The sequence below is a fragment of the Epargyreus clarus genome, unplaced genomic scaffold (genome assembly GCF_041222505.1).
Source record: "Epargyreus clarus isolate Ecla_fem2 unplaced genomic scaffold, WU_Ecla_fem_2.2 ptg000025l, whole genome shotgun sequence".
NCBI lineage: Eukaryota > Metazoa > Arthropoda > Insecta > Lepidoptera > Hesperiidae > Epargyreus > Epargyreus clarus.
This window is the reverse complement of record NW_027332232.1, coordinates 2836898-2849019: the sequence shown is the minus strand read 5'-3', so window position 1 is coordinate 2849019 and position 12122 is coordinate 2836898. Positions and strand designations below refer to the sequence as shown.

General features: G+C 39.0%; 1 protein-coding gene across 1 annotated transcript; it reads left to right on the top strand.

Annotated features, from left to right (window-relative positions):
• LOC140752675 (phenoloxidase-activating factor 2-like) lies at positions 1-11894 on the top strand. Its single transcript, XM_073087003.1, has 10 exons — positions 1-144; positions 1475-1626; positions 3305-3419; positions 4462-4537; positions 6183-6295; positions 7733-7847; positions 9048-9153; positions 10312-10490; positions 10900-11064; positions 11681-11894. The coding sequence occupies exons 1-10, from the start codon at positions 140-142 to the stop codon at positions 11843-11845; spliced, it is 1191 nt and encodes a 396-aa protein (XP_072943104.1). The 5' UTR covers positions 1-139; the 3' UTR covers positions 11846-11894.
• Positions 11895-12122: the final 228 nt, after the last annotated feature.

Sequence of the window (12122 nt, the reverse complement as noted above, 5' to 3'; positions counted from 1 at the left end):
GTTCGACTCGTACTTGGCGAATTATTCCAGTTATTTTTATATTAGCCAGTTACAAGCCGCCGCAGACAAGAGCGGTCGCATCGTCTTCACCTTGAATATAAGTTTTATAGTGAATAAGTATAGTGAAGTAAAGATAATTATGTGGTGAGTACACGCTACAACTAAGTATAAAACAATAATGGAGTTATAATTGATTATTCAACATAAAGGTATCTTAAACGTTTGTTTAGTATTACTTTTATTAGCTATTATTACCGTGATTACCGTGATTTTGATATTTCGTATTCCTACATATAACAAATTGTTGTTATAAATAAATAATATGTATTTTGTTTTTAAAAACCTAAACTCTTAAATCAAATGATTGAATCGTAAATCACAGATCAATTACAGACAATTGCTAAGTGCATTTTAAGATTCTTAAGTTGTAAATAAATGTGAGTAATCCAGATCTCGAAATGTCATTGTCATCTGAGTACCAGTTTACATCAAGCGTACTAGATGGCGTTAAAATCAAAAACTGTATCGATAGGTTATCGTAAAGATTGATGTTATAATTTATTTTTAAACTGATTTAATTTTTATTAATAAATAATTAGTTTGAAGATTGAAAAACTAATATAGTTCATCAGTAGGCTATTTGTCAAAAATAAATTACTTACATTAGATTTTATATTTGCATTTTTATACCCTTTATACCCGATCTATCCAATGTTTTACCTACTAAAGATCGACTGGCAATTTCCTCTTACTAAACACCTTTCGATCTTTTGATTTGGATAGATTGCATATCAGTAACGGGTGATGTAAATGGGCGGCGAAAATTAGCTGTATTTTGACTTATTGACCTACTAACTCCGTGACCTACTAACATCGACTCACAGATCGAAATTTACATTTGACGAAGAAGTATATATACCCTTCACTTTGCGTGATTCGCCAGAGGCACCACCGTCACAACTTTTAGGGTTCCGTACCCAATGGGTAAAAACTGAACCGTATTACTAAGACATCGCCGTCTGTACGTCTGTCCGTCTGTCACAGGGCTATATCTCTGGAACCGTAATAGATAGACACATATTTTTTTTATAGAGGATGTCTGACGGTGGCCGCTATAACAACAAATAGTAAAAATATATAAAGCAGGATATTAAAGGGGGTCTCCATACAACGAACCGGTATTTTTCGGCATTTTTCGATCTAACTGTTAAACCGTACTAGGAAGACGCTTGAATTTGTTATAATCCGTGTACTACTATTGGTTTGAAGGTTGTGGTAAGGGAGATATACTTATCCGAGGCGTTCCAGCTTAGTCCTCAGGGTTAGCGGCGCATCTGTGGCCGACCTCAAGTAGGAATACCTAAACCTTTGGGTTTGATTACAGATGTCTATAGGCGTAACCACTTACCATCAAGTGGACTGCATGGTCGTCTGCTACTCCTATATTATAAAAAAAAAACTGTTTCATTTTCAGGCTGTTCTTCCTCCTAGTACCAATCCTGTTGAGCAGTGCACAAAAAAACGACATCGATGACGTCACAAGCTGGGTCATAACGGGTCGGAAAACAGATCCTAACGTTAAACAACCAGCTAACAATGATAACCGACTTGTTTTAACACCGACAAGTAAGATTGTTTATTTATTATCACGCTTTTATTAGCTTGACCTGTATGTGTGTAATGGAATCTTTGAACTCGATTTTTCGTTACCATTATCACATTTTAATTTTCTACCCTAAATCTTGTTAGGGTTCCGTACCCAAAGGGTAAAAACGGAACCCTATTACTAAGACTTCGCTGTCTGTCCGTCTGTCACAGGGCTCTATCTCTGGAACTGTAATAGATAACCACTTGAACTTTTTGCAACAGCAAATACTAAAAATAAAAAAGTTGAATACAAAAAGTGGTCCTCATACAACAATCTGCTATTCGATATTTTTTCAAGTAACTTTTGAACCATTATAGGTTCATCCTCAACCCATTATTGTCCCACTGCTGGGCACGGGTCTCCTCTCAAAGTGAGAAGGATTAGGCCATAGTCCACCGTACTGGCCAAGTGCGTATTGATAGATTTCACATACCTTTGAGATTTTTTTAATAAATTTCTCAGGTGTGCAGGTTTCCTCACGATGTTTTCCTTCACCGTTTAAGCAAGTGATAATTAATTTCTAATACGCACAAAATTTTGAAAAATCAGAGAGAGCCTGGGATTTGAACCTCGGACCCCTCGATCGAGAGGCCGAGTTTCTTAACCACTAGGCTATCACTGCTACACCGTTATAGGTAGACAGTTAAAATTTTCACAATGTGTGTACTTTAATAGCAGCTGTATCTAATAGTAAATATTAGAAATTAAAAAAATAAAAATTTGATTGTAGGGAACCCTCCAGGTGCGGGTTTAGCTTTTACTTGGCCAATTATTACCCACTTTGAACTGTCCGATTATTTTAAAATTTTCAACAATTATCAAGAACCGATGACAATACACGATTTTAATAATTTTATCCCGTTCTCCTCATCAGGATCGTCAGGAATCAGGATTAACGATTTTCTTTGTGCAATTTTAGCGTGGTTTTTAGTTTTTAAACCATAATTATCTACACTAATATTATAAAGAGGAATACTCGTTTGGTTGTAATGAATAGGCTCAAAAACTACTGGACCGATTTTAAAAAATCTTTCACCATTCGAAAGCGACATTATTCACTAGTAACATAGGCTATATTTTATATGAAATATATTTGATAAATAGATTTTGAGGCGGTACAAAGTGGCATGTATGTACATTTTTAGAAGATTTTTACTTGTCATTTAATTGTCTTTAAAATAAATACTTCTGTATGTTTTCTTCTTGATATTATATTATTCCTGTAGTACCCCATAAAATACAAACTACTATTTGCGGCGCTTGCAACTGAGACGTTGGGTCCGTGGTCGGCTGATATGAAAAAAATTGTAAAAGATATGTCCCACAGACTTATCCTCGCTTCGGGTGATCAGAGGGCTGGCAGCTATTTCGCACAAAAACTTAGCCTCGCTATACAGCGAGGAAACGCTGCCAGTGTTCTGGGCACTATGCCACAAGAAAGGGTTTTGGACGACATTTTTATTTTATAAGTCTAATTTTGTTATTATTTATATTTTAATTTAAAATGGTTATGTTTAGGTAATTTAATTATTTGTATATAGTTTAATTTATTTTAATTAGTATTTAATACAGTCTAAATGTGAACTACATATTAATCACAAAGTTTGCCGGGTCAGCTAGTTTTAACATATATTTGGAATATATTTTTGGTTTCAGAAACATCCACTCTGTCTTGTACCACAACCGATGGAAAAGATGGTAGGTGTGTGAAACCTGTGTACTGCGTGAAGGAACCAGAAGAGAAGGACCCCACGACTCTCTTTACTTATAGGTAATCACGGCTCATCATATGATGGTTTAATTGATTTATCAACCAAATATCTTATATTATCTTAATATATATAACTCAAAAGTGACTGACTGACATAGTGATCTATCAACGCACAGCCCAAACCACTGGACGGATCGGGCTGAAATTTGGCATGCAGGTAGATGTTATGACGTAGGCATCCGCTAAGAAAGGATTTTGATCTATTCTACCCCCAAGGGGATAAAATAGGGGATGAAAATATTACTTCGTGACGCGAGCGAAGCCGCGAGCAAAAGCTTATATATAATTATCAGCAACATCATTTCTATTACCATTATCAACAAAATCATAATCATTACGAATATTGACTTTTTTATAATATAGGAGTAGCAGACTAGCAGTCCACCTGATGGTAAACTACTGCCGCCCATGGACATCAGTATAACCCCAAATAAGATGAGCTTCCTACTTAAGGTCAGCTACTGGTGAGGCTACCCCTGAGGACTTAGCTGGAGAAACTCGGGAAAGTACGTCTCCCTTACCACCTTCAAACTAGAACACAGTAGAGCTTAACACTGCTGTTATAACAGAAATAGGTGTGGCGGTGGTGCCGCCGTCGAAACACAGAGGGTTCTACCACATTCAGCACTTAACACACATTACGCACATATATGTAAGCAGTGATAGCCTAGTGAAGTAGTGATAGCCTGGTGGTTAAGAAACTCGGCCTCTCGATCGAGGGGTCCGAGGTTCAAAGCCCAGGCACGCACCTCTGATTTTTCAAAGTTATGTGCGTATTAGAAACTAATTATCACTTGCTAAACGGTGAAGGAAAACATCGTGAGGAAACCTGCATACCTGAGAGATTTATAAAAAAATCTCAAACGAATGTGAAGTCTACCAATACGCACTTGGCCAGCGGAGTGGACTATGGCCTAATCCTTCTCATTATGAGAGGAGACCCGTGCCCAGCAGTGGAGCAGTAATGGGTTGGTGATGATGATGTAAGCAGTGGAGACTTCGGTGTTAAAATATATTTAATATTGGATTTTTCTAATTTCAGAGAAAAATCCTGCCACTTCCTTCTTCAGTGTTGTCCGTTGAACCAAGTCTTGGAGAAGGCGAAGAAGACCAGAACTGTAAGTATTTTTGAAAAACATTATTTCGTCAACTGACTGTCCCACTGCTGGGCACGGGTTTCCTCTCAGACTAGATTTGGGCCGTGATCATAATCATAATCTTTATTTGCTAAATAAGGTACAAAAGGTGTTTAGACAAAGTATACAATCCTCTTATTTTGCCTTTAAGGCGTGCAAATATATATATAGTTAGGTATGACAAAATTATTATTACCTATCTATTCACACATAAATGTCAAACATAATTTTATGTCAATATATGTTCATATTACATTTAAATTTAATTTAAGTAAAGGTCAATTACATAATTTATACATGTCATTTAATAAATATTTCAATAAATTCATATTCAAAAACAAATTCAGTCATTACAATGTCAATCATTACAATCTCAATTAAATAATTCACTTGATATTACTATAACAAACACAATTATTATATCAGTACACATACATCTATTGTTACAATTTTATCTATGTATATTTTTCTTCTAAAAAATCTCTTATGGAGTAATAGGCCTTTTCTATGAGATAGGCTTTTAGGGTATTATTAAATTTATAACTCGGTACTGATTTTATGCTGTCTGGTAATTTGTTGTAGATTGTAGGTGCCATACAATTATAATAAATTATGTGCAAGATTTTACATAATGCTGTTGAGGCGCAGGAACTTCACAATCAGCTTTGCCGAATATTTGTCCCAGACAATTATCAACGAAGCCGAAAGCACAAGTTATTTGTGGTTCCGCCTTCCAGCACTGTGTCGCGCGCTAAATCACCTGTTCCGCGCACACTTGCGACATTAAACGCGCTCATGGATCATTATCCGAACTGTGATATGCTTGCTGATGACTGGAAGCTGATCATGTCTGTATGCTTGGAGTTCTGTGAGTTGTCTGTATGTTAGATCTGTCTAGTTAGTGTAAGTGGCCTCGGCCGTTCTAATTAGATCAATAAAATAAATAAATAAATAATAAATAAATAATACAGAATATATTTTTGCTGTACAATTTGGTCCTACAGCCTATTGCTCCTAACTTATTGTTGTGCCTATTTGTGACTAATCTCTCATAGCTGTTTATTTCTTTGTTTACCATCACGGCTACTTCATATATATATATATATATATATATATATATATATATATATATATATATAGCGATGGGAAGGTCAATATTTATACGTATTTCAATCTAGGAACAATTAAGGAACAGTAAATAGTATAATTGTGAAAAAAGTGTGGAGTGCTCCATCTATCAGTTTCGAAAAGCAATTTTTAGTATTTGTTGTTTATTTATTTATTTATTTCACACAAAGTGTTATAGCGACCATCATTATATTTTACTTATTTTTATAAAATATGTTTTATTTTTCTCATTTGTATTTATTATAATAACAGTAAATGTATTCGACTTTTTATTTTTAGTATTTGTTGTAATAGCGGCCACTGTTATGCATCCTCTGTAAAAAAAAACAAGTGTGTTTTTATTACGGTTCCAGAGAGAGCCCTGTGACAGACACACAGATGGACAGACAGCGAAGTCTTAGTAACAGGGTACAGTTTTTACCCTTTGAGTACGGAACCCTAAAAAGCGTTACAAAAGAGTACTCTAATTTGACCTAATTTCCACTGGCATTCTTTTCAGTTGCCGACTGAGTGTGGTTGGAGCAACCCAGGTGGGTACAGTCTTCGGTCATCAGAGCCTAACAGTGGATTTTCTGATTTCGCAGACTTTCCGTGGATGGTAGCATTGCTGAAGTAAGTGGAACTTCGTACAAGGTAGAACCCTCTGTTCTCCGGCGGCACCACCGCCACCTATTTCTGTAATAACATCAGTGTTAACTGCTCTATTCTGATAGTTAATTGTATCAGACGTTACTTTGCGGAAATCCATGCTATTAAGTTAAGATTAAAACTACTTCGCAACAATCCGCTACAAATATGTATGATGGTATGGATGGATAGTGGCTAAGAAACTCGGCCTCTCGATCGAGGGGTCCGAGGTTCAAATCCCAGGCACGCACCTCTGATTTTTCAAAGTTATGTGCGTATTAGAAATTAATTATCGCTTGCTAAATGGTGAAGGAAAACATCGTGAGGAAACCTGCATACCTAGGTGATTTAGGTGCTGTATTCTGGTTTGAAGTGTGTGGTAAGGGAGACATTATTTTCCGAGGCAGTCTAGCTAGTCCTCAGGGGTAGCGGCGCATCTGTGGCCGGCCTTTGGAATCTACTCTTATCTGGGGCTTATTAATCATCCATGGGCGGCAGTATCTACTTATCATCAGGTGGGCTGCATGCTCGTCGCTACTCCTATATTACAAAAACCATTGACGGTACCAATTTAATAAATATTTGAAGATGGTAGAGCCCTTCCTAGTTCGACTCTGGAAGCACCACCGCCACCTATTTCTGTTATAACAGCAGTGTTACTTGCTATGATCTGGATTAAAGGGTTTGGTAAGAGACATTTACGTAAGGCGTTGTAACTTAGACCTCAAAAGTAGCAAGGCCTCTGTAGTCGATATGTAGATCTTCAGTTTGGGGTGGATTAACACAACATACGGTAGCTTAATTCGCACTTGGCCAGCGCGGTGGACTATGGCCTAATCCTTCTCATTCTGAGAGGAGACCCGTGCCCAGTGGGACAGTAATGGCTGAAGATGATACGGTTACTATCAGATGGACTGCATGCTCGTTTACTAATTCAATTGCATAAAACAAAACTATACCGTCTTCTTTACTGCACTTCAAACCAGAACACAGCGCTTAACACTGCTGTTAGAAATAGGTGTGATGGTGTTGCGGTGTGCCAACCCTGGATTCATCGTCATCAACCCATTACTGTCCCATCGCTGGGCACGGGTCTCATCTCAGAATGAGAAGGATTAGGCCATAGTCCACCGCGCTGGCCAAGTGCGTATTGGTAGACTTTACATACCTTTGAGATTTTTTTATCTCTCAGGTATGCAGGTTTCCTCACGATGTTTTCCTTCACTGTTTAGCAAGTGATAATTAATTTCTAATACGCACACAACTTTGAAAAATCAGAGGTGCGTGCCTGGGATTTGAACCTCGGACCCCTCGATCGAGAGGCCGGATTTCTTAACCACTAGGCTTTCACTGCCAACCCTGGATTTACCAGCTTCAAAGTTCATGCAATCTCTAGTTAAAATGTTTGATGGTATTTTGCAGACAGTCTCCAAACCAAGCTTGGAGTGAGGACGACTACATTGGTGGAGGAACCCTTATTCACCCATCAGTGGTGCTGACTGTTGCCCATAAAGTGGATACAAAGGACCCAGCTGAGGTATTTTTACCACGCTTTTATTAGCTTGGGTTGTATCACTGTATGTATATATGTATGTAACGGAATATTTGAATTCGATTTTTACCCACTTTGAACGGTACGAATAATCTTAAATGTTTAACAATTATGAAGAACCGATGACAATACACGATTTTAATAATTTTATCCCATTCTCCTCATCAGGATCGTCACGAATCAGGATTGATGTTTTTCCTTGTGCGATTTTAGCGTGGTTTACAGTTTTTAAACTATAATTATTTGAAAACAAAGACGCTTTCTACACTTCAGCCTTACACTACGATTCTCTGTGTCGTGGGTGCCATGGACACTTAAAGACGACATAAACACCCAGACCCAGAACTGATTTCCAAATCCATCATTCAGATGTCTGTCTGGCCAGCGATCGAACCCGGAACCCTTTGCGCGTCAGATCGGTACAGTGTCTCCCCCATGCGGGTCAACTCAATATTGTCCCGCTGGCCACGGGTCTCCTCTCAGAATGAGAAGGATTAGGCCATAGTCCACCGCGCTGGCCAAGTGCGTATTGGTAGACTTCAAATACCTTTTTATTTTATTTTTTTTTTTGTTTACGAGGGGGAAACCTTCAAAAGGTACCCAGTGTCGTGGGAGCGACGTAGGGTTATGTGGGATTCTTACCGCACTAAAACCCCCCCGGTGGCCGTCCTCGACGCTGCGTAGAGGGCTCCGGGATCTTCAAAGGAACGCAACCGGAGCTCTCTTAGCGCGTTGCCCCGTCGGGCTCCGCCCAGTTGAGCTTGGCGCTCGCTACACCGTCTGGTGCGTACGACGGTATGCGACCACACATACAGCCGTCCTTCCCGGGGTCGCTGACGGGCGGTTCGAGCTCCCACTCTTGCCGTCCGCAACCCCGAAAGCCCCCTTTTAGTCGCCTCTTACGACAGGCAGGGGATACCGTAGCCCTATTCTGGTCCCGAAAGACTTCAAATACCTTTGAGATTTTTTTAAGATCTCAGGTATGCAAATTTCCTCACAATTTTCTCGTTCAGTATTAAAGCAAATGATAATTCATTTCTAATCATCGAAAAATCAGAGTTCCCTGGAATTTGAACCTCGATCTCCTCGATCGAGAGGCCAAGTTTGAAACTAGGCTATATCGAGTTAATCTATTTATTTTTCTTTTATCTTTCTTTTTAATGAATTAATAAAACTATATTCTAGCTAAAATGCCGAGCAGGAGAGTGGGACACCCAGACAGAGATGGAGATACTGCCGCATCAGGAGAGGAATGTACAGAAAATAATTTTGCACGAAGATTTCTTTCAATGTAAGTCATTTTGGTTACAGATTACAATAAACATATAAATTTATTGGAAAATTAAATAGCTAAGCTGTAGTCTGATAGTAAATTGCTACCGCCGTATGGACCTCTGTAATCAACCTCAGATAAGGTTAGAGTCCTACCTGAGATCGACCACAGATGCACCGCCACCCTGAGGACTGAGCTGAAATGCTTCAGGAAAGAATGTCTTCCTCACCACACTCTTCAAACCAGAACACAACACTTAACACTGCTGTTATAACAGAAGTTGAGGCGGTGGTGCCGGCGGAGTCGAACCATAAAGAGTTCAACCACCTTTCGGTCTGTCGTGGGATCCTTAGATCTTAGTTCAAAATATTTTTTTATTTATTTATTTAAACTTTATTGTAAACCTAGTGGTTACAAAGGGCGAACTTAATGCCTAGTGGCATTCTCCACCAGTGAACCATTGTTGATGGAGAAATGTTGTGGTGGGTGTTACGTTAAAAACAATGAAAAAAACCGATGCAAAAAAAAGGGAAATGAATATATATATACGAAAAATATATACAAACATATATTATATACATATAAATAACTAAATATATACATAAACAAATTTACACATATTATGTAATCTTAAGATGGGTGAATGAAAACTCTGTTTAATTTCTATAAAGATTCTAACTCAACGTAACCTAACCCGTAGATATAGAATGTCAAAGATACACAATGTCAGATTTAATTCATGTCCAAAATTGCTTAACGTATGTGTGCCGTAATAGTAAAACTGATATATATTAATTTGATTACTTTACCTAACTATTAAATATATGTATTAATAGCAACAATAATATATTTTGCCCAAATATTGCTTAATCGTTGTGGTGAAAAAAAAAAAACACATTTTCTTGTGAAGTTTATACTTTTATTGCTTGTTTCGCTTTTAGCGGTACATTTTCCAATAGAGTAAGCCAATCTTGTCAAGCCCATTAATTGCTAAAATATTAAAACGCCGGGGAGCTTATGGCCGCTTAGTCAAGAATTAATTAACACGACATGACTTTTCTAGACATCTCTTTCTCTATTATTGTTTATATGGGTTCACAATTTCACATATGTCTTTCTCGTGTTTTGTTAGGATTTGTCGAAATAATTCTAACTTAACCTAACCTAACCTTGCAGTACGCGCGCACTTCGACGCAGCGCTTCTCATCCTGGAGTCCCCTTTCCTGCTGAAGGACGCTTACCACATCGGCGTAGCCTGTCTCGGCCGGGACTTGCCGAGCCCTGGGACCCTCTGCTACAGCATGGGCTGGGGAAGATCCTTCAACAATACCAATAATGCTGTGTTGTTGAAGAAGGTACACTTCAAACACTTTTTGTAATACAAGTAGCAAAGTATGCAATAAGTATGCTAATAGAAAGCAGCTACCACAGTCATCTGTAATCAACCCCAGATAAGATTTCAATCTAAGGAGTTCAGTTGTAACTGAGGTCGGCCACAGATGCGGAGAAGGGTTATACCCTTGAGCAGTGAGTTGAAACGCCACGGCAGAGTATGTCTCCCATACCACATCCTTCAAACCAGAACATTGTCATTGTCGTTTCTGTCCCACTGCTGGGCGCGACTGCCCTCGCAGAATGAGAAAGATAAATATCTAATCCTATCTGGGGTTGATTACAGGTGTAGCCACTTACCATCAGACTGAGGTGGACTGCATGCTCGTCTGCTACTCCTATATTATAAAAAAATGTTATAAACCCTTCCAGATCCAGTTGCCCTTGGTGGATCCAGCTGTTTGTCAACGGCAGCTACGTAACACTCGCCTGGGTTCGAACTACCTTCTTCACCACACCCTGATGTGTGCTGGTGGGGAAACTGGCGTGGACACCTGTGTTGGGGACGGTGGAGCGTCCCTGGTCTGCCCTTTGAAGGTACTTCTTTTTTCTTCTTTTTTTTAAGTTACTTTCTTTTGTTTCTTTTGTAAGCCTGATGTTAAGAGGTCGATGCTAACCTTGGACATCTGTAATCAACCCGAAGATGAGATTCGATCAGATTAGATAGACCTGAGGTCGGTCACAGATGCTACTCCTGTGGACTAAGATGGAATGCCTCGGATAAATGTCTCTCTTACACACTTCAAAGGAGAACATAGCAGCGCTTAACACTTCTGTTATAACAGAAATATATGTGGCGGTAGTGCAGTTGGTCTAACCACGGATTCTACCACCTTTGTTAACTCATATTATACTTAAGGGAACGATGGTAGAACTCTCTGTGGTTCGACAGCGGCACCACTACAACAACCTTTACCTAATAACAGCAGCGTTATGCGCTGCTGTGTTTTGGCTTGAAGGGAGACATACTTATACGACGCATTCCAGTAGCAGCGCTGTGGGCAACCTCAGATAGGAATCTAATCTTATCCGGGGTTACAGATGTCCATAGGCGGCAGGAGTCACCATCAGATGGACTGCATGCTCGTCTTTCCTCTTATTTCTTCATTTGTCTCTATATTCCTCTAAATAATTTCTACCGTCAATTTCCCAGGTGAAGGGAGAAATGACGAGGTACGCGGTATACGGCATGGTGGCGTATGGCGTGGGTTGTGGGGTGAAGGATGTCCCCGGGGTCTACGCGAAGGTCCCCTTCATGGTAGAGTGGGTTAATCAGAAGATGAGCGACGAGGGACTGAGCAGAACTTATGTGTTTTAGGACAGCGCCACCAAATATTGTTTTGTTGAATAAATGTACCCACTTTTTACCACGCTTTTATTAGCTTGACCTGTATGTATGTATCTTTGAACTAGATTTTTACCCACTTTTAACGGTCCGATTTATTTAAATTTTTTAACCCTTATCAAGAACCGATGACAATACATGATTTTAATTTTGTCCCGTTCTCCTCATCAGGATCGTGAGGATTAACGATTTTACTTATGCGATTATAGCGTGGTTTTTAGTTTTTTCTGAAGTTGGTAGAATCCTTTGT